General features: G+C 40.4%; 2 protein-coding genes across 3 annotated transcripts; both read right to left on the reverse strand.

The window, feature by feature from the left end:
* Positions 1-14,318: 14,318 nt before the first annotated feature.
* LOC110499972 (protein mono-ADP-ribosyltransferase PARP12) lies at positions 14,319-19,024 on the reverse strand. Its single transcript, XM_021577054.2, has 3 exons — positions 18,583-19,024; positions 17,276-17,411; positions 14,319-16,876 (listed from the first exon to the last, which is right to left on the reverse strand). Exons 1-3 carry the CDS (start codon positions 18,852-18,854, stop codon positions 15,935-15,937), a joined length of 1,350 nt encoding a protein of 449 aa, XP_021432729.2. The 5' UTR covers positions 18,855-19,024; the 3' UTR covers positions 14,319-15,934.
* A 4,580-nt stretch (positions 19,025-23,604) lies between these two features.
* Positions 23,605-27,220, reverse strand: pex26 (peroxisomal biogenesis factor 26). 2 transcript variants are annotated; one of them, XR_005038554.1, is made up of 6 exons: positions 26,791-27,220; positions 26,556-26,696; positions 26,054-26,382; positions 25,825-25,965; positions 24,893-25,595; positions 23,605-24,784 (listed from the first exon to the last, which is right to left on the reverse strand). XR_005038554.1 is itself a non-coding variant. In XM_021577059.2 (5 exons), exons 1-5 carry the CDS (start codon positions 27,000-27,002, stop codon positions 25,492-25,494), a joined length of 927 nt encoding a protein of 308 aa, XP_021432734.1. In that variant the 5' UTR covers positions 27,003-27,220; the 3' UTR covers positions 23,605-25,491. The 2 variants fall into 2 exon arrangements, 1 of the variants encoding a protein (XP_021432734.1); XM_021577059.2 differs by having other exon boundaries at positions 23,605-25,595.
* Positions 27,221-27,592: the final 372 nt, after the last annotated feature.

A 27,592-nucleotide genomic window follows, 5' to 3' on the forward strand; every position in this document is an offset into this window, starting at 1 on the left:
ATAAGAGTCCAGTCTTTAAGTACAGGCAATGCCTTCTCTAAAGATGAGCTTTACATAGCCAAAGCTAACACCTGTACACAGATCTCATACAGTTGTAGGTAACTAATAGCCAGCATATATTTTGGCAGTTCAATGATCTAATACTACTGTCAAATTGAATAATTGAATTGTAGTTTTAAACCCTTAAATTTGTCATTTTTCCAACCCACTAATTCAAACGGTATAATATAAATAGTTTTCCATTTTATTTTTTATTTTATTTTTCTCCATTTTCTAATCTTGAAATATTGTTGTGGTTAGTAGGAAAAACAGAGTAATTTCTAAGTCTGTAGGTCAAGTGGATGCTACCACTACAGTGACGGGGGAGCTCAACTTAGCCTATCTACACTGTAGTGCAATCTTGCCTGTCCAAAGTGCACTTAAGCTCTTAAGGTTAAATGGAGAACTCTTGCCCAATAAATAACCTTTGAGTTAAGTGGGGGGTTCTTGACGTGGCATCCACGATTCTTCAGAATTCTAAAACATACTTACTTGAAATGTTTGGAAGTTAATTACCTATAGTTTTAATTTTTCAGTTTAACATTTATAGTGTTGATTCAGGAGTTAAATTAACACTAAAGAGTTAAATGAACACCAAGTGGTGTAAATTATCCCCCGTGTTGGTGTTAATAACCAGACTTGAACCAAAACCAGGCCAATCATTATATTTCCCAGCATGCTCTATTGCAGGTAGACTTTTTATTTTATCTTCCAATATCTATGTTTTTTGGATGTAATTGATTGATTAATTAATCTTATGCTACCCCAATTATAAATAACACTTTTTTCTTAGCTAATCCAATCTATTACTTGGACTTTTTGCAACTGTTAATGGTTGTTCCCGTTTAGAAGTGTTAGGTAGTCTCATAACTTAGTATTCCCAACCCTGGCATTCATTCTGAATATAGGTTAGGGGTGAATAAAAATGTAAAATGTTGGATATACTTGGCTGGATTCCAATAGGAATTACACATCACTTTGAAAGCCAGCATAATGTGACTTGCAGGCTGGATGTGATGAGTTTCAGGCCACTGTACTAGGGTTAAATGAGGCCTTCAAAATAATAGTATTTTAATTATTATTATTTGTATTTGTTTTGGAAAGTTTTTATTTATAAACTTCCTTAAAAACAGCTCATATATTTATACATCATTTTTACACATAAAAAAATAAATAAAGGCACAAAAAACAGCATTTGAATATTACATTTATATTTGTTAAAAAGTACAATAAAACAATAAAACAACCATCAATAAAAGTACATTTTCTTGTAAAAGCCTTTTAAAATGTGCACAAATTATTTAACAAAGGTAAAATATTTTTAAGATATGGAAAACATGTTAAAAAGCTGTCTTCCGTCCTTTGTACAGGAACAGGGTGAGTCCTTATCAAACTCGCCTCCTCCTGCTCTTCTGAATCAATTACCGTCCTGTCCTTCGGGGCCCAGAGCAGATCCCTCCCCTAGGGGCATCGCCCTTGGTGCCGTGGCCGCCGGGACCTTGGGTGTTGTGGGGGACCCTTCGCCTGGGGTCGAGGCCCCATTTCTTCTGTACCACCCCAGGGCTTCCGTGGCTACCATGGCCACTGCCTGGGGGTGGTCTACCAGCAGGTTGCGGGAGGACCGCAGTGCATCCTTCAGACATGTGAGTGTGGGCCAGAGCTTGGTGAAGGCCTTCGGTGGAATAAGCCTTTCGGCCCACCCCATACAGCACGAGCTGGGGCATTAGGTCCTCCCCTGCTGGCAGACACGGGGAGATCAGGGGGCCTGCTTCCTTCCACAGGTCCCTGGCGGCTCTGCACTCCCAGAGCAAGTGCCTCACCGACTCATCTTGGCCGCAACCTGGTCTGGGGCATGCGGATGTCCTCGCCATGCCCCGGGAGTGCATAACGGCCCTGACCGGGAGGATCTCGTGGGCGACCATCCAGGACAGGTCCCGTTGCCGATTCAGCAGAACAGGATGGGCCACGTTGCACCAAACCGTTGTGGGCTCGCCTATAGCAAGCCCGCACACTCGATACACTGGTTCCCACTCCTGCACAAGAGAGAGAGAAGAGAGCTGTGTTTAGTTAAAACCGTGATTGCCTGTTTTTCCAGTTTAAAATGTTTTTAAAACTTTTGGAGCTGGACATAGTGTGTGGGGAGCAGGAAAGAGACTGGGGCTTGCATGTCAACTGGGATCAGCCCTAGTCCTGAGGTATGATCCCAGCCAGAACCGTGCAAGGGCCTGGGTCTTGTTGTTGACCGGGGAGTTGGCAAGAGTGAGATGTCATGCTGTGTAGCAGCTGCCCAAGAACAAGTAGACGTCAGACAAGACTTTCCCCCCCTTGGACCTGGGCCTCTTAACCACCTCCCTCCTCAGCCTCTCCCACTTGCTTCCCCACAGAAAGTAAAATAGCATCCACTCCAGAGCTAAAAGAGTTGTATGTGGGGGGGATCTAAACAGAACTGATTAATAAAATATCATTTTCACTTAAGATCTCACTTGGTGAAGGTCACAGGACTGAACAGGAATGAATGTAACAACCATGTCTCTGTCACTAGCAAACAGTCATAAGTGATACTGGCAACTCTAAAATTCACTTGGAAGGCACACTGGGAAATATGAAAATATGGCTCAACTCCCTACAGCATTAAAACAACACCTAATTGCATTTATCAATGCAGTTCGGTAAAGAACCATCATGTTTCTTGTAGAACCTTATATTGATTTGTGTACGGTTCTTCAAAGAACCATCCCATTTAAGGTTTTGGTATCGCTCTGAAAAACATTCCAACTGGAACCTTTATTTTTAAGAGTGTAGATGAATAAGCTACCCTAACCTGTAATAGTAGGCTGGAGTGGGAATGTGAAAGTAAATTAGACTATAGCCTATCAGCATTATAGGCCTATGCAACGGCTGCGGGAGGAGTGAAGTCTGTTGTCGTTGTTGTTCTTCTTGTCTCTCTATACACAGTATGTCTATACGTGTTTATCCTACGATGGAGGATGTGGACCAAGATTTACCAACAGAGTTTGCAATTTTTCAAAATCATGGAAGGTTCAGCAAATGCGCCCAACTTTGGTAATGATGTAAATAATATTACATTTTTTACATGAGGTAATGCAATGCACAGATTTACAGAATCAATATTATTGTGAAATACTGCATAAACCTTTATGTTGACCTTATTGGCCACTCAGATAACTGTTAAAAGTTTACAATGTCATGCTTTGTTTATTTAACTGTATTGCTGCATTGTGGTTTAATGTGGTCTTCAAATAAATGACCAGCTTACTTTACAACCTAATGTCAAATTAAATGTGAAATCTTACATTCACCACAGAAAAAAAAAGACATTTGTCATGACTTCATCTTTGGACGCTGCTCTCAACAAGGTACAGTAACTGCTTGCTTAACAGTATTGCTAACTTTCTCACAAGTCCTTACCGGTTAGTGATCTCAAATCCTCTGACTTGCAAACACAAGTGCCGGCCCTCTTGACAACAACTTAGCATGTTGCGCAACCAAAAAGTTAGGCATTCAATGGAGTGAGGTTTTCAATCCAACTCAGTTACAATAGCACTGGTGTTTTATCTTTACAGTATTTTACAGTATTTTGAATAACACAATGTTCTAATTTCCCAGACTTAATCAGCAAGATCTATTGAACTGATATTGATTTCTATTTAAGCCAAGTGCATGGGCGTTCATTCTACTATGCCATACCAACGAGAGGTGGAGAATGGACGTGGCTGGTCACGTATCCCAGACAATGAGAGCATAGAAAGGGACTACTGTGACCCAGCAAACACACAGAGGTATGTATGTTCACACATGTGAGACAATGGGGATGTGTAAAAATGAAATAAAAGCATTGAAGATGTTCCTTTGTCCTACAGTTGCAGGATACTTTACCCTGTTGCAGGATACTTTTTGCAGTTAACTTTATCACCATGACTCGTGGGCACCGCAAAGTTTGCCGAAAACCATGGTGGCTGGACTCCATATTTGTCACCAGTATGTAGTGATGATACCTAATTTCTCCCTCTAATATGGCACAAAGAAAATAAGAAAGTGTCTATAGTGTGTGTGTGTGTGTGTGTGTGTGTGTGTGTGTGTGTGTGTGTGTGTGTGTGTGTGTGTGTGTGTGTGTGTGTGTGTGTGTGTGTGTGTGTGTGTGTGTGTGTGTGTCTCCTAAGACTGTGGAGGACCTAGAGAGGGTGTACATCGATCTAAACACCAATGGATAAACAGTATAATTTCAAATGTTTTGCTCAAATGGCCAATTACATATTCTTATAGAAAAATGTTGCAACTGGTTTAATAAGCCTTCCCTTACTGTCAGTAAGAACAAAGACACTTTACAGCTAAGATTTACAAAATGAAAGCATCTAAACACTGAGCTAAACATGGTCAATAACTGCTACTTTCAGGAAGTTACTTTGCCAGGGATGCTAAGTTACAACTCTGTACAGAAATAAATGACATAAATAGTCTGATTCAGACAGATTGGGTTAAATGCGGAAGACACATTTCAGTTGAACGCATTCAGTTGTGTCCCCTTACAGCTTCCACCCTGAGCCATTAAAAAGAGGACATCCAAGAAGCAAGAAGACTGCGCCATATATGGGTTATTCTTGGGCTGCGGTAATGTTTGTTTGTAAATAAACTTCTTATTTTTTACTAGAATAAATGCATTTTCTGAACACCCCACAACATTAAATACATATTAAACATCAAAGAATACAAATGTTGCCACCTCAGGCATTAAAGCCCTCCATTTTTGTCTGATATGGACACCAAATTACCCTCATGCTGCCAAACATACTCTCCTAAAACGTACTATCCTACCGATCCTCGACTTTGGCGATGTCAACTACAAAATAGTAAACACAGCAAATTGGATGCAATCTATCACAGTGTCATCCGTTTTGTCACCAAAGCCCCATATACCACCATTGTGACCTGTACGCTCTCGTTGGCAGGCCCTTGCTTCATAAGTCCTTGCTAGGTAAAGCCCCGCCTTATCTCAGCTCACTGGTCACCATAGCAGCACCCACCCGTAGCACGCGCTCCAGAAGGTATATTTCACTGGTCAACCCCAAAGCCAATTCCTCTTTTGGCCGCCTTTCCTTACAGTTCTCTGCTGCCAATGACTGGAACGAACTGCAAAAATCACTGAAGCTGGAGACTCATATCTCGCTTACTAACTTTAAGCACCAGCTGTCAGAGGTAAAATAGACAGATCACTGCACTGCAGATCACTGCAGCCCATGTGTAAATAGCCCATCAAACTACCTCATCCCCATACTGTTATTTATTTGATTTATTTTGCTCCTTTGCACCCCAGTATCTCTACTTGCACACGCATCTTCTGCACATCTATCACTCCAGTGTTTAATTGCTATATTGTAATTATTTTGCCACCATGGCCTATTTACTTCTTTACCTTCCTTATCCTACCTCATTTGCACTCACTGTATATAGACTTTTTCTATTGTATTATTGACTGTATGTTTGTTTATTCCATGTGTAACTCTGTGTTGTTGTTTGTGTCTCCCTGCTTTGCTTTATCTTGGCCAGGTCGCAGTTGTAAATGAGAACTTGTTCTCAACTAGCCTACCTGGTTAAATAATGGTGGGAAAAAAAAGTTTTTATTTTCAACCCAGTCACAGACAATATGGAATTTGTCTGACTATGATCATAAAAGATACTTGTTCTAAAATCAAAATTTACCTAATGCTCATGTGTCCCCCCAAACCAATTAAATTAGTATAAATATAAAATATATGTAAAATCTCAGAATTCTGCTATATTAAACCCTGAAATATACACATTATGTGTCAGCAGGCTCATCATGTAAATAAAACAATGCTTTCAATTGAGAATTTGAACATGAATCTAATCTTGAGATTGTCCTTAATATTTCAGACTGAGCTCAGAAAACATTCAATTAATATTTATTCATCTTTGCCATTTTATTTAACAAATATTGTCATGTGAGGGGGTTTAGACTAGGGTGACGGTTGAATACTGTAACGGGGTTGAAGAGGCATCGGTTTCCATATAAACTAGTTTAGTTTACTATCAAAAATCCCTCCAAGATTTACCCCAAAGCATTGCATTTCATTGTATGCAACCATGTAATAAGGACATTAGATATATTTAGAATAATTTGGGTTTTATTAACCAAACTGCAGTAAATATTGAAACAAATGAAAACACCTCAGAAAAGATTGTGTCATCAAACTGTATGAACATTTTCCAAGGGCATTTAGAATGCTAGAACAGCTGTAACTACAGCACTAGTGTCAGCATGACTATGCTTCTTCTCGGGAGCACCATATTCATTCATTCATGGTTTTCTTCCTGAGAGTCTGGCCCACACATCTCTCTCAACCTCTACATGGCGGGATGTCGAGGCCAGAAAAATCTGTTTGGTCCTACGTGATGCATACATTTCACTTGTACACTCATTTCATCCGTGCAGAGGATGAAGCCTGGAAAAAGGTCATCATCATATTCCACTACACACCACTGCCCAAGAACACCTGGATTTCCCCACTGGATTTCGTCCACAGGTTGTGGATTTTCCTCATTGGCTGGCTGTTCTGGAGGAGCCAGCAACATTCATAAATAAAGTCAATAACTCAACCCTGTCACAGGTTTACAACCCTTTACAATGAAATATGTGATGGGGTTGAGTATGACAGGTTGAGTTTTGGCCTCTGCTCCTCATGTGGTGAATGACAGGAGATCACATGGTGTGCATGGAATTAATAGATTGTATATTTTTATGGGTTAAAGTATAATAGTTTCCATCTTTATTTCATGTAACAGGGTTGAGTTGGTCAGCTCGACGATCCCCCACCTGACTTAAATTTTTAAAATGTTAAATACAGACATAAAATAATGTGATTACTTGCCTGTTTCTGTACCATGCAGTTGAAAAGTGTTGAATGATGTCACTTCCTGTTATTGATGGCACATAAGGGTGGACTGACAATTTTTATTAGCGGAGTTTGTTTGCCGTGACGGGATTGAGTGAAGACTGAGGGACAGAGCTAAACTGTGTGATTTTAATCAATAATCATGCATTTATTTGATAAAAATACTTTCTCAACAAAATAACACAAATATGTATGTTTAAAGTAATGGCCAAAGTTATTAATTATGTGCACATTTTAATATTAATTTCCCAATTAAAAATTAAGTGAAACGCCTGGGGGACATGACACAATTCTTAGTGTCAGTAAAAAAATACGATTTTTTTAATAATAAAGTTGAAATTAATTATATATGTATTTAAATTCATTATACTGAACATTTAAATGTATATACAAAATATTTTAACATTTCATTTTGGTGACCCAATACTTGAAATACATTATAAAAAGTCAGAGGGACTAAAATATTACCTGAGCCCAAGAATGACCCACGTCCCGCTCCCATGAGGACTATCTACGAAAAGCAGCGGAGAAGCGCAATAGATTTCTAAGAAGAGGCTACACAATGTGTGGATGAAGCTCTTATTTTGGTATTAGGGAAAACACGAGATTAATTTCTACAAAAAAAAAAAGACCAACTAGCGCTAAAGAACGCTCTGTAATGTTAACCACCACATATACTTTGAACTCGTGCAAAGTGGTAGATGCAAGGAACACTGGCATGGACCCAGTTTTGCCAGATTAATTTAATTAAGAAACCCACCAGAGGTCGCAAATTACGGGACAAATTGGTCCATGCCAACAACCAGCCACAAAATAAAATGAGCCCGGCTCTATTACGCCCACTCCTGAATGGTAGCTATAAATGCAGAGGTTGCGCAACAAGATGAAGTGTGAATATTTCTGCCACTCACATACATGAAAACGGTTCCAAATAAATTACATTATTACGTGCTCCAACACCCATGTTACCTACATGATTACATGTCCACGTGGGCTGTATTTTATAGGTAAAACCTCTCGTCCTCTCAAACAGGGATTATTCAATCGCAGTACATTTTTATGACCAAAAACATTCATACCTTTAGATTTTGTGGCATAGAGAATGTCAAGATATCAGACACGGGAGGTTATATAAATAATACTCTGAACAAAATATATATATTTTTTTCACCCTCCAGACATTAGTCCCAAAAGGTCTTAATGATGAAATGCCCATGCATGTTATTATGTAAATGTGAACATGAATTAATGCCACCACTTCAGACTGCTCTGAATTTTTTTCTTGCACTGTGCCCAATGATTTGTGAAGGCTTGCTTGGTGGGTCGATGTCCTCATTCGGGTTTTGGAGACGTGTTCGGAGCGTTTTATGTGCACACTTTATCGGAATACTTGTGAGGTGCACATTGTTATATTTGGTAACACTTGCTTGTTTTCGCTAGACTTCAAACCCATGCAGCGCATTGGATAGATGTGGGCGGAGCAGTGTCTACATAGGGGTGCAAGTTGTAAACACTCACAAAAGCTCTGACGAAGGCCTTGAGGCCGATATGTAAAGCTTTAAAAAAGAGCGGTGATACTGGCAAGAGCAGTGTGCGGGTTTATTCATTTTTCTCAATTCAAGTCTATGGCCATTGACGTGCACTGGTTTTTATGCAAATATGGTTTTAATACAAAAAAGTCTAAATAGCAACCTGAACACCGGTCTGTCTGCACATTCTTAAATTGGTTTAGTGTTGATAGCCAAAGCAGTTTAAGCACAAGAGCAGTTGGAAGAAGGCAAATAATAACTAGACAATTACATTTCCTCTAGTAAATGTCTTAAAGTATTTATGGTGGTGAAATAGTAGTGGTAGTGACGGCAGTAGTAATGGTAGTAGCAGTTAAATAAAGGTTAAATAAAACATTTATAAGATAGTAGTAATGGTAGTAATAACGTTTTCATAGTGCTGTGGGCTGTCTCCAAAACATCCCTACTAAGGTTCATTCCCACGTGGGCAATTATTGCCTGTGGATCTTCAACTAACCACAAAGGGTGGGTCAACTCTTACTAATTGTTGTAGGCCTGGATTATCCCGTGGTATAAATGTATTTCCCGGTGAGGGGTCTTCCAACAACTAGTTGTTTTCAAAAAGAGAGCGCTAAGCTCCACTCAAAACAACCGGGTCACCCATCTTGGTCTATCCCTGCTTGCCCACAGATGTTAGCTTACTCTTTCCCAGAGGTGACCTGTCATTTAGGGCAGGTGGGGCAGAGCCCAGAAGACTGAAACAACACTGTAGAAACATAGACATAGAAACACCGGATTTTCGTCAGGTATTTAAAAATGTTTATTAATTATGAAAAATATTAACATTCGACCCATTAAGCCACTAGGTAATTCGACTGCAGGAAAGGGCTTAACCAAAATCTTCAAGCTTCTGACAAATCAATCTGCTCCTGCTCTGTCTGCCCCAGCATCTGCCCTTTCCCTATCTCTTACTTTGCTATTTATACATTTTGCCCATGCCTTTCTTAATTACAGGCATACAAGACGTTGTCTCCTTTACACGTGATGTCTAAACAGAGTTAGGTAACACATTGTCTTCTTCACATATGACGATGATCCACGGTGACATCTAATTCAACGCCCACGTGCCATTCGGCAGCTCCACCAGCTCTAACCACAGGAGGCTGCTGAGCGGCTCATAATAATCGACAGAACCGAGCTAATGGAATGGCATCAAACACATGGAAACCATGAGTTTGATGTATTTTATAACATTCCACCAATTCCGCTCCAGCCATTGCCACCAGCCCAATCTCCCCAATTAAGGTGCCGCCAACCTGTGGCTCTAACTCAGGGTTTGAGTTCGACGAGTGTGACGCTATGTAAGATCAACTTCCGCCCTCCGGCAGTGGAACATCTGTAGTCTACCCGCACCCGCCACTTCCTCCCTGCCTCTTCAGCAGCTTGCTGTTGGTTCCTCTTTTTCTGCTTCTTTGTTTCAGTATTTTTTCTGCTTCTTTGTTTCAGTATTAACAGTCCGGTTGGGGCTGGAGGAGTTATCAGGTCACAATGACCAGGTTCATTCATGACAATAGGCTATGGGTTAGTTATAGTGATCTATTTTGGGGTGATTTGTAGGTGTGGAGTTATTATAGTGGGTTATAGTGGGCTAGTAGTAATGGTAGTATCAGTAGCGTCTGCAACACTAGTGGTGGTGGTAGTAGTAGAGGTTTACTGCAATAGTTGTAGTATTAGCACTAAATAGTACTGTAACGCTTTATTGAAGCAATCTATGTTGAGTCAGTCTGCTCATCTGAAATTCTCTCTAATTTTTCTCTTTTTCTCCCCAGTTGGTAGTTACAGTCTTGTCCCATCGCTGCAACTCCCGTACAGACTCGGGAGAGGCCATGGCCGAGAGCCATGTGTCCTCCGAAACACGACCCAGCTAAGCATCACTGCTTCTTGACACGTGCTCGTTTAACCCAGAAGCCAGCTGCACAAATGTGTCGGAGGAAACACATTACAGCTGGCGATGAAGTCAGCATACATGAGCCCTGTCACCACAAGGAGTCGCTAGAGCGTGATGGGACAAGGACTTCCCAGCCAGCCAAACCCTCTGTAATGGCTTTCTTTGGTAGAAGGAGAGTCGGACCAAAATGCGGCGTGGCTATTGAGATTCATGTTTAATAAAACAACGTAAACACGAATCAATACAAAAACAATAAACGTAATGTGAAAACCGAAACAGCCTAAACTGGTGCAAACTAACACAGAGGACACTAAGGACAATCACCCACGAAACACCCAAAGAATATGGCTGCCTAAATATGGTTCCCAATCAGAGACAACGATAAACACCTGCCTCTGATTGAGAACCACTTCAGACAGCCATAGACTTCACTATGTTTATTTTCATTTATACTTCGACCAGGGCGTGACACCCTCCCCTAATCCAGACGACGCAGGGCCAAATGTGCGCCGCCTCATGGGTCTCCTGGTCGCGTCCAGCTGCGACACAGCCTGGGATCAAACCCGGATCTGTAGTGACCATTGCGCGACTCAGGAGGCCCCGCTCATCTGAAATTAAAAGTGTACTACTCTAATCTATGGAGTTTTAATGCAAATTTGAAATGCTTATTGTTGAAAAGTATAAAATAGTATCAAAGTAGGGAGAGAAGTTGAGCATAAAAACAACCAACCTAAAGCTATTAATGCCCCTAGCAAGCTAATGTAGCTCCCCGTCACTCCTGTCAGGTAGCTAGCTACAGTTAAAACATTAAAAGGAGAGCCACACACTCTAGCTCAAATGCAATCATTTAAAAACCTAATATCCAACATTTCGACAGACATGCTGTCTTCATCAGGGTATACAGTTACCCATAGCTGGCTAGCTAGTTTTATAGTTATGTAATTTATTAATTAATTTATATGTATATGAAGCTAGCTACTTTTTATAGGCTCCTCACAATGAGACTAAGCCAATTTGAGCATCATTCCTATTTGCCAATGCTAAAATCAATTTAATCTATATACAGTATATATTTTTAGTAAGCTATTGTCAAGCTCACAAATGGCAAAAATTCAGCCATGTTGATTAAGTTGGACCCTTCACGGTCACCGGACTTTGACACGTGACTACAGTTTTCACTGAATTGTGGGTCATATTAACCCCACAAGTGATCAAAGTTCTTCACTTGCTCCCTCTAGCTAAATCGAGGGTAGAGGGGGCAATGTTTGTGAATTAGACCTCCACTTAAGATGGCAATCAAACTGCACTGCATCCGGTTTTGATGGCGATTCTCCTGAGGGAAAGTGGCTAGCGCGAGAGCTGAGGGGGTAAAAATTACATGTTTGGACTGCAGCCTATGTCAAGACCAAAATAAAAAATTTAATCTTACCAAAATAAAATAAAATGATTGGTGATAAAAAAAGTTTTACAGTTTATAAAGTCTAAATATAATCAACCTGATCTATTGACAAGCTGCACATTTTAACATTGGTTCATTTTTAAATGGTTCAAGAACATTGGCAATTCCAAATTTGACCATTGAAGTCTACGGAGGTTTTATGCTAATTGATATGGTTATATTTCAAAAAGTACAAAAAGCATCAACAATCTAAGTTGAGTCAGTCTGTACATGTCAAAGTTGGTTTGGTGTTTGCATCTTTAAGGATTCAAGAGCAGTGGCTAATCCAAATACTTCACATTTAAGCCTTTGGAGTGTTTATGCAAACTTTAAATGGTTATAGTTAAAGTATAAACGGTATCAAAAAGCTGTACACAAGCACACTATTCAAGCCTGGTCTGCACGTTTTAAAGTTTGAATGGTATTTCTATTTTAAACGGTTGAAAACTAGTAGTGACCACAATTTTCCTCATTCAATCCAATGGCCATTGAAAAATTGGAATTCTTGCAAATATGGTTGTAGTGTGGAAAGTATAAGTAGTATCCAAAAGTTGTTTTCAAGCAAAATTAAGACAGTCAGCATGCACATTTTAAAGTTGTTTTGGTGTTGGTAGCTTTTACGGTTTTGGCACTACAGATGGCAGGGGAAGGCAAATAAAAATAAAAAAAATCAGCAAGCACATCTAATAAGAGTATGTAAGAGTGCCAGAATGGCCTTGCTGTCATAAATATGTTTTCATCAGAGAGTAACGTGTTCAAGGTCAAAGCAATACAAAGCTGTACACAAGAACATTTGAGAAAATGACAGTGGGGGTTCACAAACCCACTGTTGGGAGAGTGCTAAACTCTGGCCAAAAGAATTGATACACTGTAGATTTCTTAAAGAGATAGTTATATCAATATTCATTTATTGAACAGCTTCTAATGGAATTTACCATTTGAATGGCACCTTTGTTAGTCTTACTAATTGTAAATGATTCCACACTGAAAAAGGTCCATTCATGCTCAGATTATCAAATCCTCAGGAAGAAGCATCAATGAGAAAGTTTTTTGGGGTGATTGACTCAAGATGTTGACAGTATTTGCAGAGACAACATTGACTGGAGACTATGTGGAGCAAATAGAACTGCCTACGGAAAAGGTGGGATGCCACTACAGTGTATATGCAATATTTCCATGAATTCAGATGAATAACTATTGAATTGGCACAGAAAATGTGCTTGCCTATGTCTGTGAACATCATAGATCATATTGGGGCTAAAAACAAGTTACTGTAAGGGATGCTAAGTTCTCCCACGGCTACACCAGACAGTCAGGAGCAAGGTCCATGTTTGTTTGTCATGTGCTGGTGGGAGACTACACTGAGGGAAACTTCAGCTATGTGAAACCACCTCCTAAAGAAACTTCTATGACAGCTGTGTGGACAACATCCAAGACCCCAATGTGTTCGTAGTTTTTGAAAAGTATCAGGTTTACCCCCAGTGCCTCATACAGAACAGTGATGGTAACTCCACTATTAAAGCTCAGACAAATCATACTCCAAAGCCTGGACGTGTATCTCGGCAAAAGCCTGGCCCTGCCAGCCAAACCCAATTTTTTTTATTCTGCCGTTGTTTGCCGTGGATTGTTTGTTGGCCATTACGCATTTGGAATCGTTGCTGTTAAGGTTGAATACAGTGGCAATATTAATGAAGTTGACTGTTTGTTTACCAATAAAGGTATGTGTTGGAGCACGTGTGTGTGCCCTACGTCACATTTACCATTTTAGGACATCTTCATTTGATCACTCTTTTGTTGCTGAGAATGGGTCTAATAGACTAGAAGTAACATAGTATGATATGTAACCATACCAAATGTAACATAAGATAGAAGTTACATTAAGGCAAAATCGAAAGGAGGGTGGTTGGTCTGCATGAATAACACAAATGTCTAGCAACCCAAAAGTTGTGTGTTTGAATCTCATCACAGACAATTTTAGCAGCTACATACTAATGTTTAGCTACTTTGTAACTACATAGCATGTTAGCTAACCTTTCCCCTAACCCTTTAACCTAACCATTAGCCTAACTAACGTTAGCGCTAGCAACCTAGCTAAAGTTAGCGCTAGCAACCTAGCTAACCTTAGCCACAACAAATTGGAATTCGTAACATATATGTTTGCAAATTTGTAACATATATTATATTTGGAAAATGTGTAACGTATTGTATGAATTGCATTTCATAACATATTGTATGCATTACAATTTGTAACGTATTGTACGAATTGCAGTTCGTAACATATCATATGAATTGTCATTCGTAACATATCACACGAAATGGATGATGAACATCCACAAATGAATACATACCATACGAAACGTAACATATACTAAATGGAGTGTCTCAGATTTACGTTGTTAGATTTGCGTCAATTCGAATCTGGTATCAGGATAAATATGACAATGAGTCACCGATTGTATACTATGTATTTTTTATTAGCTAAGCAATAAGTGGTTAATGCAATTTTCGTATATACGGACTCTCTGTCCCACCTGCAGGGCAAAAACAGAGAATTCTTTATACTGTGATAGACAGTTCCAACCCGTCTGTTGGCCCTTCACAGTAGAGTCTGGGCGTGGTTTAAACTTGCTCAGCCTATTGCAGGCGCTCAGGCGGGTCCCCGCCTCTTGGCGCTTCTGTTGATAGATGTAACTGTTGCTGTGAAGAACATCCATGCGCTCATGCTCCATACCGTTATCTCGCACCTGGCTCCTGTTATCTAACAAAATACCGCTTTTTCTGCAACCCCACGCTCTGAATGTGCCCTGTCTTCTGTATTTTTCCATCATGAGAAAGTCCCATGGCCCTGACACTTTTAACAATGTTTCAAGTCAGTTATGTTGCATAACACATACATACATCCACACAAGCCAACAGCAGATAATATTCAATCATATATATGGTAATGGTCTATAGTGCATAACACAGAAACCTCATAACGTACAGAATAATATGAAATGCTCTGAGACCACGTTGGCAAGAAATGCAAACTTTTTAAAATCCTTTATTTAACTAGGCAAGTCAGTTAATGACTAATTCTTATTTCTGGTGAAGGCCTAGGAACAGCGGGTTAACTGCATGTTCAGGGGCAGAACGACAGATTTGCACCTTGTCAGCTCGGTTGGTTTCTAGTCCAACGCTCCAACCACTAGGCTACCCTGCCGCCCCAAACTTAGAGTATGAGTTAATAAAATGCTTCTAAACTTTTTAATTTCCAATTTGAAAATTCAAACTTGATTCGCACAAACGAAAAATGTATCAAGCCCTACAAAAATGTCCATAATTATAATCCACATTTCCTATTGCTGCAGGATTATTTTCCTGCTGTAGAAAACTGGCTCAAATTAAGATCCTACGTCTGTACAGTAGGACTCGCACGTTAATCCTCTTCGTCAGGTGATCCTTTGTGCCCAGCAACCCCTGATCAGGTGATATGCATTTGACTTCATATACTATTTGTACTGTATATAAAAAGTGTTTCTGTGGTGTCCAAATGTATGACCTCCATTTCAAGTGCTATGGTGGCAGAGAGGAATGGTCACTGCACAGTAGAGAAATAATACTTTTCTCTTTGTTTCTTTTGAAATTCTGTCAGGCTATAGCCTTGAGATATGAAGTATGTCAGTCTCAAAACATAAGGATTTTGCACAATAAACACTTTCTTCATTTCTATATTAGAAAGTTGATCAAATACATATTAGAAGCGCAAATGTTGTGAATTAAAATCCAGCCAAGGCTGCTCTCTTCTGATGTATTCTGGAAACACATGTAACTATCAAGATATCATAAAATTCTAACAAGCAAGGCTTAGGGGTGGTGCAGAGAGATAATGCTCCTGTCAAACAGTCTCAGTTTTCTCCTACCCCCAAGGGTTCAAATCCTGACCCATGTACGTACTGTATATCTTGTCAGTATGATACTGATGTAGGATCTTAATTTGACCAGTTTCTTCACAGCAGGAAAACAATCCTGAAGCAACAGGAAATGTGGATTATTATTTTTTTTAAATTACATCGGGGTTGACAAAAATTCATCTTCGCCTGGCTGATGGAGGAGCTTTGGTTGTTTTTGGTTGATGTGGAGCTGGTTGAGAGGATTTTGATTTGTGTGGAGCTGGTGGATGCGGTTTAGAGGATTTTGATTGCTGTGGAGTTGGTGGAGACGGTTTAGAGGATTTTGATTGCTGTGGAGTTGGTGGAGGCGGTTTAGAGGATTTTGATTGCTGTGGAGTTGGTGGAGGCGGTTTAGAGGATTTTGATTGCTGTGGAGTTGGTGGAGGCGGTTTAGAGGATTTTGATTGTTGTGGAGTTGGTGGAGGCGCTTTAGAGGATTTTGATTGCTGTGGAGTTGGTGGAGGCGCTTTAGAGGATTTTGATTGCTGTGGAGTTGGTGGAGGGCCTTTAGAGGATTTTGATTGGTGTGGAGCTGGTGAAGGTGGTTTCGTGGATTTTGATTGGTGTGGAGCTGGTGTAGGTGGTTTAGAGGGTTTTGATTGGTGTGAAGCTGATGATGGCTTAGTATGGCTCTTGGATTTGGTCTGGACAAAGGGACGTGATTTTAACTTGAAATTGCAGAGCATTGAAGGGGTCACTTGTGAGTGTACTATGATTGGCTGCAAGTGGATGTAGTGGGTCTCTCTTTGGACAACATTGGGGGCCGGGAGATATGTTTGTGGGGGTGGGGGTGGTGGTGGTGGAGGAGGATGACACACAGGTCTAGAGCCTTCCTCATACTGAATGGCCTGGTTGTTGCGGTAGGTGTACAACATGGATGCCACCAGTTCATTAGGTACTCCCCTCTGCTGTAGGGTGTTGAGCGGGTGGGGCTCGTAGAAGTCGTGAGACCTGTCACAGTCCACATCTGCAGCACAGGTTCCTGTAATGTAGCGCTGACAGACGTGGAGTCTTCTGCATTTCTCCTTGTCAGGACAGTATCCGTACTCTCCACTACCTTTGTTGTATGTGAAGCAAACCTGGAGACAAACACAGACCACTCCTAGTAGGTGCACATCAAATGTATTAAATGGAAATCACATTTCTTTACTCTGGATATCTACATGCTCAATTTAGAGGATATACAGTATTAGGTAATTATATTATGATGTAAATATGAACAAGACTCAAGAGAATGAAGTAAAGAAAACACTGCCAGTTGGTTACCAACCCGTCCCATGTCCAGCTCAAAAATATGTTTTGTCATGCATTTAAGATGCATTAGTACATTCTCGTATGAACCCATTTTACTTACAAATGTTTATTTTTTTTAATTCCAAGTAAGAATATAACATAATTTATCTTCTGAAAGTATGTTTGTGTGTGTGCTTTTAAATTGCTTCCACTAAGTTGCAAGGAGCCTGAAAATACGAGCTTACTGGGGGTAAGAGGGTGTTGTCATTCTGCAGTAGTAATATACACAGCTCCCTCTTGTCCAATTTCTCCAGGTGATGCTCTCTCAGGACTCTGATGTTGTATTCTGACGTCAGCTCATGACAGAAGTGGCACCGTTGTCTGAAAATCAAAGTTTTGTTTAGTTTATTAATTGGACCATTTTAAAAAACAAGCACACATAAAACTTGAAAAAGCCATACATGCACATGAGCAAAATCAGAGGATAACACACAAAGTCTGGGACTTATTTCCATTGTGGTCCTTGAGACAAGATGGCTAGACAAGATCGAACACAGTTAAACACAGTATGGCAGTGAAATAATAAAACAATAACAGAGAAGAACATCTCTCTCTTCATTGCAGTTACATCATATGGGCACAGAAGACAAACATATTATTACTTAAATGTTTAAAGCTGCCCAGAACAAGAAAATACCTTCCCCTGCATTACTCCTGAACCTGTATAAGCACACATCAGGAACACCTCACCTGGTGCTGTGATTGTGTGCATCCCAACACGACCATAAATACTCCTGTAAACCAAACCTAGTCTAATCTGGGACACCCTATTCTCCAGTTAAATTCCTGAAAGCAGCTCCTGCCTATGTGAGTACGTGGACTCACCTTTAATACTACCCTGATCCGTTTATTCTGGGCTATCTGGTAGCATCCCCTTCATAAATGTCGATAAACCCCGAAACCAGGAAGTACTAGCGTAGTCAAAATGGCATTGAATGAGGGCAGTGGCTAGCACTTTCATGGAGTCCTTATCAAAATAAAGCAATAGTTTCCTAATAGGCCTACTGCCCTTCTTTTTTTAAACAGCATTTTGAGATTGATAATACTAACGGGAAAATGTTGGCGAAAGCATATAATATCAAATGAAAATGGCTATTGAACAGCTGTGTTGCTTTATAACACGCCCCAGCTTTTATGGCCGTGTTTTAGCTAGAGTAAAATGACACCATTTTGTTTGTCTTAATGACATTGCAATAACGTTTTACAGTTTCCAAAAGACATACTGCAACCTCTAAATCTTAATATTTAGAACCACATTATATATAGAGAAAAACAATCTACAAACAATATTAACCGGACTACTGCCACTACAACCAACTGTTCACAACGTGTCATTTAAGTTAGCCTACATGTTGCATAATACAAGACCATTTTTTAAATAGAACATTTCAAAACAAGGCAATTAATAGGTGACATCCCAGAAATATGATTAAAAAACGGCATATTAGGGAGTCTGACAAGGCCTATTGACCAAAGTAATAACAAGGTTTACCCTTCATTGAATCGACACGTTCCATAAAGGTAGAATATACACAGATGTAAATTGCTGCAGCCATTACATTCCTTGTCTCTGCATAATCTCATCTTCGTCTTGGCAAATATCAGTTTGTTTCCCTCAAAGACAGCACTGGTAAACATATCCTGATTCCCTAAAACACTCTCCAGGTCATCTTCTGGCGTGCTAAAGTTGGCACGCATTTCTTCCAGCTCAAAATACCCATTATGGGCACAGAGGATCTTATAGACCAGAGCTGTTGTATCCATGTCCGTCACCGTAGATCTTCTGCCTTGACTGTTCAAATCGGTTCAAATGCATGACTGTACATATTGACAGCAAACATTGACAACGCTGAAGTAGAACTTTCCTCTGCATTCAAAACAGGTACCTGCAATAAACCACTTCTACCTATGTGAAGCTAGCCACAATAAGGATTAGCCACATTAGTGGAATTTGTGGGTCGCCTTCAAAATAAAGGTTCCTAATAGAAAGTGATGCAACTGGTTGCAAATTGTGGAATCATGCCATATTTGGACTAGATAATGCTAAACAAGTTGGGAATGTTGTTATATAAATTCAATAAAAGACAATAATTAGCTACCTGGCAAAAAAATAAGTTGAAACAGCACTGTGGATGTATTAAACTCCCAAATAATTTGTGGCATACTTATATTTCACTGTGTACAGCCTTACCTATGGATTATGGTTCAATTAAATGGGGTATCAGTCTACTCAGTGTTACCCACAGAACACAGATGTAAAGAATTTCCACAAATATTAGTGTTGTAGCTGTTATTGTGGGACTTTGACTGTGGGAAATGGCCTCCGCAGTCAGCCTATTGTGTGTTATGACATATAGTACCAGTCAAAAGTTTGGACACACCCACTAATTCAAGGGTTAAAAACTATGAAATAACACACATGGAAGCATGTAGTTTACCAAAAAATTGCTAAACAAATCAAAATATATTTTATATTTGAGATTCTTCAAAGTAGTCACCCTTTGCTTTGATGACAGCTTTGCACACTCTTGGCATTCTCTCAATCGCCTTCACGAGGTAGTCACCTGGAATGTGTTTCAATTAAAAGGTGTGCCTTGTTAAAAGTTAATTTGTGGAACTTCTTTCCTTCTTCATGCGTTTCAGCCAATCAGTTGTGTTGTGAAAAGGTAGGGGTGGTATACAGAAGATAGCCCTATTTGGTAAAAGACCAAGTCCATATTATGTCAAGAACAGCACAAATAAGCAAAGAGAAATTACAGTCCATCATTACTTTAAGACATGAAGGTCAGATAAAGTTCTTGAAATTTCCCGCATTAAAAGATTCTATAAGTGCAGTCGCGAAAACCATCAAGCGCTATGATGAAACTGGCTCTCATGTGGACCACCACAGGAAAGGAAGGCCCAGTTACCTCTGTTACAGAGGATAAGTTCATTAAAGTTACCAGCCTCAGAAATTGCAGCCCAAATAAATGCTTCATAGAGTTCCAAGTAACAGACACAACATAAACTGTTCAGAGGAGACAGTGTGAATCAGGCCTTCATGGTCAAATTGCTGCCCAGAAACCACTACTTAAGGACACCAATAAGAAGAGACTTGCTTGGGACAAGAACAACGAGCAATGGACATTAGACCAGTGGAAATCTGTCCTTTGGTCTGATGAGTCCAAATTTGAGATGTTTGGTTCCAACGGCCGTGTCTTTGTGAGACGCAGAGTAGGTGAACGGATTATCTCTGCATGTGTGTTTCCCACCGTGAAGCATGGAGGAGGAGGTGTGATGGTGCTTTGCTGGTGACATTGTCAGTGATGTATTTAGAATTCTTGGCACACTTAACCAGCATGGCTACCACAGCATTCTGTAGCGATACACCATCCCATCTGTTTTGCGCACAGTGGGACTATCATTTGTTTTTCAACAGAACAATGACCCAACACACCTCTAGGCGGTGTAAGGGCTATCTGACAAAGAAGGAGAGTGATGGAGTGCTACATCAGATGACCTGGCTTCCACAATCACCTGACCTCAGCCCAATTGAGATGGTTTGGGATGAGTTGGACTGCAGAGTGAAGGAAAAGCAGCCAACAAGTGCTCAGCATATGTGGGAACTCCTTCAAGACTGTTGTAAAAGCATTCCAGGTGAAGCTGGTTGAGAGAATGCCAAGACTGTGCAAAGCTGTCATCAAGGCAAAGGGTGGCTACTTTGAAGCATCAAAAATATATTTGTTTAACACTACATGATTCCATATCTGTTATTCCATAGTTTTGATGTCTTCACTATTATTCTACAATGTAGAAAATAGTTTTAAAAAAGAAACCCTTCAATTAGTAGGTGTGTCCAAACTTTTGACTGGTATTAGACTTCAGAATTGCATTTGGGGGCATACTTATATTTCACTGTACAGCCTATGGATTGTGGCTCAATGAAATGGGGTATCAGTCTACTCAGTGACACCCACAGAACACAACTGCAATGAGATTACACAAATATTAGCGTGATAGCTCATATTGCGGGACTCTGAAACCACTGTGAAATGAGCCACATAAAGCTAACCAGACATCCTACTATGTGTATTGATGATTTACTACAGTCAAAGTCCCACAATAAGAGCTATGGTACTAATATTTGTGTAAACTCTTCACAGTTTAGTTCTGTGTGGCACTGAGTAGACCGATAACCAATTTCATTGATCCACAATCCATAGGCTGTACAGTGAAATGCAATTCTGAAGTCTAATACATCCACAGTGCGATTTCAACAGATTGAATTTAGCATTCTCTAATGAAAATATGCTTAGACTGCACAATTTTTTATCCATTTGCATCACTTTCAAATGATTCTTAAGGCTAGGGGCAGCTAATGATCCTCTGTGGCCAAAACATGTTTTAGTAGCCTATTTGGAATGATTTTTAAAATTCTGTATAGACAGGAGTACGCTATATAATTTTGACAATTTCATTCAATTTACTTCGGGAAAGCTGCTTCCCATAGCCTTATGCCTTAAGTGCAGGAGCTGTCTTTTTCCAAGTCTGTCCATTAGACCAGTGGTTCCCAAACTGTGGAGCAAGGGGTCGGCAAGGGTGGCGCGGGGGTCCCCCTCCCACATTGTTTTATACTTTTGTCTTTATACAATGATTCCCTCATTCAATGAATCAGAGATCAAATGGATAAGGTTGGCTACTTCAAAAGCAAGGTATCTAACTAGACATATTTATATATAAGGCTAAAATATTCATGTTTTGGGGGAGATCTATGCACTGCAAATTATTTGCCAATCAGGCTATTCTTAGAATATTTTTTACGTTGTTGCAGTTACATGGCTACTGTTTAATAGAGGGGAATTCATTTTAAATTTGGGAATCCCAGCTTTCCAATAGTGTAGATTTGTTTAGGCTCTACAGTGCCGGTGGAAAGGAACAACAAAACGTATGCATAGTTAGCTATAGTTAACTCGCGAGATAACTGCTACAAGTTATGGTTTAATGTTTTAATGTTCTAATTAGTCTGTCTGTTATTATTTTATGCACCTGCTGCTGAAATGTTGCTCTCTCTCCTCGAGCAACGGCCCACTCGCACTCGCACTGGCACACACAGACCACAGACATGCACTGAAGGTCATTCTGATAATGACTGATATGTATACTGAACACAAATAGAAACACAACATGTAAAGTGTTGGTCCCATGTTCCATGAGCTGAAATAAAAGATCCCTGAAATTTTCCATACACACAAAAGCTTATTTCTCTTAGATTTTGTGCACAAATTAGTTTACATCCCTGTTAGTGAGCATTTCTCCTTTACTAACATAATCCATCCACCTGACAGGTGTGGTATGTCAAGAAGCTGATTAAACAGCATGGTCATTACACAGGTGCACCTTGTGCTGGGGACAATAAAAAGCTATTCTAAAATATGCAGTTTTGTCACACAACACAATGTAACAGATGTCTCAAGTTTTGAGGGAGCGAGAATGCAGGAATGTCCAACAGAGCTGTTGCCAGAGAATGTAATGCTAATTTCTCAACCAATGTCATTTTAGAGAATTTGGCATTACGTCCAACCAGCCTCACAACCACAGACCACATGTAACCAAACCAGCCCAGGACCTCCACATCCGGCTTCTTCACCTGCGGGATCGTCTGAGATCAGCCACCTGGACAGATGATGAAACTGAGGTATATTTCTGTCTGTAATAAAACCCTTTTGTGGGGAAAAACAAATTCTGATTGGCTGGGCCTGACTCACAAGTGGGTGGGTTGCGGACAGCTCCGGCCCAAGACATGTACTGATAATACTGTATGTAGTAAAACCTTCAGGTTTCAAACAATTAAATATGCATACTTCAAAATGCATACTTCCTCCAGCTCACTGCAAAGTGGTGTGTGACACCCTGATGAAGCCTGCCTTCTGTGCAAATGGGAAGCATGCTTCAATTACCAGTTGAGAAACACAAATATTTGCTATTTTTATCATGGCCAATTACATCCAATTGGTAGTTACAGTCTTCTCCCATTTCTGCAGCACCCCTACAGACTCGGGAGAGGTGAAGGTCGAGAGCCATGCGTCCTCCGAAACACGACCCTGCCAAGCCGCACTGCTTCTTGACCCACTGCTTGCTTAACCCAGAAGCCAGCCGCACCAATATGTCTGAGGAAGCACAGTCCAGCTAACAACTGAAGTCAGCTTGCAGGCGCCCGGCCCGCCACAAAGAGTTGCTAGAGCATGATGGGACAAGGAAATCCCGGCCGGCCAAACCCTCCCCTAACCCAGACGACGCTGGGCCAATTGTGCGCTGTCTCATGGGTCTCCCGGTCACGGCCGGCTGTGACACAGTCTGGGATCAAACCCGGGTCTGTAGTGATGCCTCAAGCACTGCGATGCAGTGCATTAAACCACTGCGATGCAGTGCATTAAACCACTGCGCCACTCGGGAGGCCCAAAAAACTATTACCACAGGACTGCATTTAGAATTGTTGCTCATTGATTGGGCTTATAAAAGAGCTCTCTGACACATGTTCCGCTAAAAGGCTGTGTATCTGTATGCTGTGCATGTGATAAATAACATACATAAGGAATATAATACACACATGCCAATTCAATTCCACAAAATATGCAAATTAAGACATAGGCCAATAAGCATGACTGGTCAAATGTATTTCCATCAACTGGTATTTCTATCAATTAATAGGCTAAAAAGCATTATTTCGCAATGGGATTTTTTTCCTTCTCCCGGACAATTGTCAGGTGGCAATTTTACTTAATCTGCAAAAAAATAATAATAATAAAAAACAGCTATTACAGGCTAACTGGAAACCCTGTCTAGCAGTGGTGCTTGGAGAAGTGGGTACCCTGTGTGAAAAATGCTAGGTTTTTTTTCTTCTGTTTTACTATATTTTTTCAGGTTCACCCAAAATCACACTTTTTAATAGAAAACAACTAAGTCCACAACAATGCTTAAAACACATCAGGAGTCCATTTTCTCTGGTCTGGGAAAAATATAAATATTTGTAGGGTGTAGTTGCCTTTTAATTGAATTGCTCACCTAGCAAGTGACCATTTGGCTAGCCATGTGTTTGTACTGTACAATGTAGGCCTACATGGCAGAGTTTGCAAAACAAATGCCCTCCAAATGGATACAAATCATCATGATTTAATTCTGCCAGGTAACCCTTTACCAAGGTTTTTTTTGGTGAAGCCTATAGAAATGTTCACTCAAACAGCACTTGATGACTGAACTGTGCATTACAAAGATTCAACCAAGAATTCGGACCAAACTTTTTCAATACCTGGTTCCATTGTTTCCTCAGTTCCTGGTAGATAAAAGTTGAAACCTCTTTCCTACAATACCAGCTACTGATGTCGTTCAATTCTGTGAGCTGCTCCAATGCGAAAACCAATTGAGTGTGGTTGCTGCCTGATATTCTGCAGAAATGAGCTGTGTGTGTGCTGCGCATGTGAATATATTTCACATGCTTTGCGATTATGTAGGCTACTGTGTGCATGATGTCGCTATTGCACTACATAATTGCTATTGTACTACATAATTGCTATTGCACTACATAATTGCTATTGTACTACATAATTGGTATGGCGTATAACTTGGATATGCATCAGTGGGGATTAAGAAGTAATACGCAATGCCCACTGAAAAAAAGTGGGTATACCTGCGTATAGCTCCCACTACACCACTGCTACCTAGTACACACTAGCTAGCTAGTAAACCTAGTACACACTAGCTAGCTAGTAAACCTAGTACACACTAGCTAGCTAGTAAACCTAGTACACACTAGCTAGCTAGTAAACCTAGTACACACTAGCTATCTAATACATGCGCCATCCTCTCTGGCAGCATTCAACCAGTCTGAGCCCGTATACCTCACAGCATCTGTGTCCTGAGAAGGTATCTGCTGGAGCCAGACCCTATTGAAAGATACTGGAGTAATTCATAATGAGAGAATTATCATTTTCCCAATTAAAAATCTATCACTGTCATGTAAAAGTTATAATTTGTCTGACATGCATCTGATTACAATTAGCTTGCTTACAGCAGTTGTTTTGGATTGGGCAATTCATATCAACACAAAATGTGTCGCTACACACACTCAATCGCTTTCTGGCTCGCTCGCACACACACAAATATATGGGAGCAACTGAATCTGCAACACCAAGGAAATTAATTCTGACTACTACTATCACATTCTGCCTTCACAGGTATCCATGCTGTTCACATTCTGCCTTCACAGGTATAAATGTTGTTGTTGCCAACAAAAGCCCCCCTAATTTCTCTCTTTATCTCAGTCACTAATTCGTATTTACATGGTGAGGGTCAATGGTGAGCTCTTGGTTCTCAGTCAATTTTAAACCATAATGTCCCAGCACCAGCCTGTATGGTTTTACAGTTCTTAGCTCTGAGCTCTGGCTCGATAGTAAGGAGCAAACATGGCATCCCACATCTGCTTTAGCATCTGCAGCATCTGTGAGATCCAGGGGAAAGATGAGGGATGAGCTGTGGAGAAACCATATCCAAGAATCATCATAACATTTCTGCTCTTCGTGCTGATATCTAGTCTCTTATGTGTTTAAATACTGTAGGTAGGTTGGGTGCAATCAAAAGTTAGACAAAAGCTGTATGCTAAGTGCTAGACTAGTATTAACTAAAGCAACCACATTATTTGGATGTTGACAGTTTCTTTCAATGATTGAACAATTGGCTTACAACGTTATTTATTTTGTACCTGGATCCATTCGGACAAAAAGCATGTAGAGAAGGACCGCAGCCAGAAAAAATCTCTGAAGACGGAATAACCCACCACTGGCTACTGATAGTCCTCTGTTCAAAAGCCTAAGCAAGGCCTCAAGTTTCTGAATCACAGCACCTATAAAGCACAAACACACAGTCAGTCACACTGTCTGGCAACATTAAAGCCAATACAAATGGTTAATGCAATTGTAAGTGAGATGCACCTTGAGGTGTGTTAAGTCCAGCAACCACCACCACAGGACTGGTGTTGGGATTAGGGCTTGGAGGTTGTTCTTGGCTGAGGTTCTCTTTATTCTCCACGATATCCAGTGCTGTTTGTTTCTGGTCCTCTGTGAATGCAATACCTCCCACCTCACCAAAAACCAACTCCCGTGCCTCTGTCATATGACCTAAAGGCACTAGAATATGCAGTAAATAAAGCTCTGCTACAGTCCCAAATCCTGCCAATCTCCCATTGGATGGGCAGCACAGCCAAACATGGCCTGCCTCCTGCATCATAGCTTGCTCACCCACTTTGGTGTAGAGGAGTATGCTACAAAAAAAGAAGAGGGACATGGAGAAAAACATGACTGTAGAGTGAATTGGGGAATACATTTACATGCCAATTGAAAACATAAATCACAATGTGCAGTGTCTGCAGTGTACAAAACTGTTATAATGGAAGAAATGAGAGCCTGCAAATTAACCATGTTACATTTTCCTCACCACATCAGCATTATTTTGGCAGGTATTTTCTCAGGGCACTCATAATGCTGCAGAATCCATGCCAGTACACCAGGCCACTGATTGAGTTCAGCCAATGCTTGAATCCCCACAATGCAGAGTGCAGCCTTCAACTCCCCAAACCTGAAAGTCAGATGGACAACGGTTTAGTCCAATAATGCAATGCAACAAGGACCATGTCATAAAAGCAGAGCAAATTCTAAGAACTAATACCCACCTGCTGTCTTCTTGCTCCGCGTTTAAAAGGCTCACCAGACCTCTCTCACATGTGTCGAAAGCAGCTTGGAAATCCCTCTGAACCATTAACTGGTCGGCAGCTGAATCCAACAATCCATGTGTCAGTGCAAAATTTGAAGTCAGCGGGGGGCTTTGACGGACAGATCCGAAGCTGAGAGTGTGAGCCATTGAGGTGGACGAGTTGCTCATCATTGTACTGTTGGTAGCTAACGTTATATCTATTTTAGTTGTTTGTGCCGATAAATTGTAAGACGAATCACCAACTGTCAACCAAACATTAGTAATGTTTTTACCAATATGTTAAACGTGCTGTAAATTATGTGCTGGTGGTACCTGCCTTGTACAAATTTGTTTACATGCTGAGGCAATATACACGCTCTTATTTGGCTTCCGCACTCGCCACCAATCATATTCGGAGATTACTCATGAACACAAGGCAGCCAATCACTTGCGCTCTTATTCATACGTAACCCTTTAGGTGCGCTCGATTTAGCTTTAGCTCGGCGTGCCGGATGAGTGGGGTTCCAGTTTATCGTTTGGGACCTATTTTGACATCCCCAAAATATGCTTGCAATTCAAAGAAAAATGAATGTTGCCAAGCAGAGTTCTCTATGCGACATTAAAGTATTAATTCATTCATAAATATAACCACAGAATATGATAATTGATTTGTGGGATATCTGGAACAACAGAGCATTTGCAATACATTTGCATCACTGTTTTTGTAAGACAAGGACAGAAAGTGATGAAGTTGTAGAACTCAAAATAACTCTATGGCATGA

Source organism: Oncorhynchus mykiss, chromosome 21, assembly GCF_013265735.2.
Source record: "Oncorhynchus mykiss isolate Arlee chromosome 21, USDA_OmykA_1.1, whole genome shotgun sequence".
NCBI classification, from domain to species: Eukaryota; Metazoa; Chordata; class Actinopteri; order Salmoniformes; family Salmonidae; genus Oncorhynchus; species Oncorhynchus mykiss.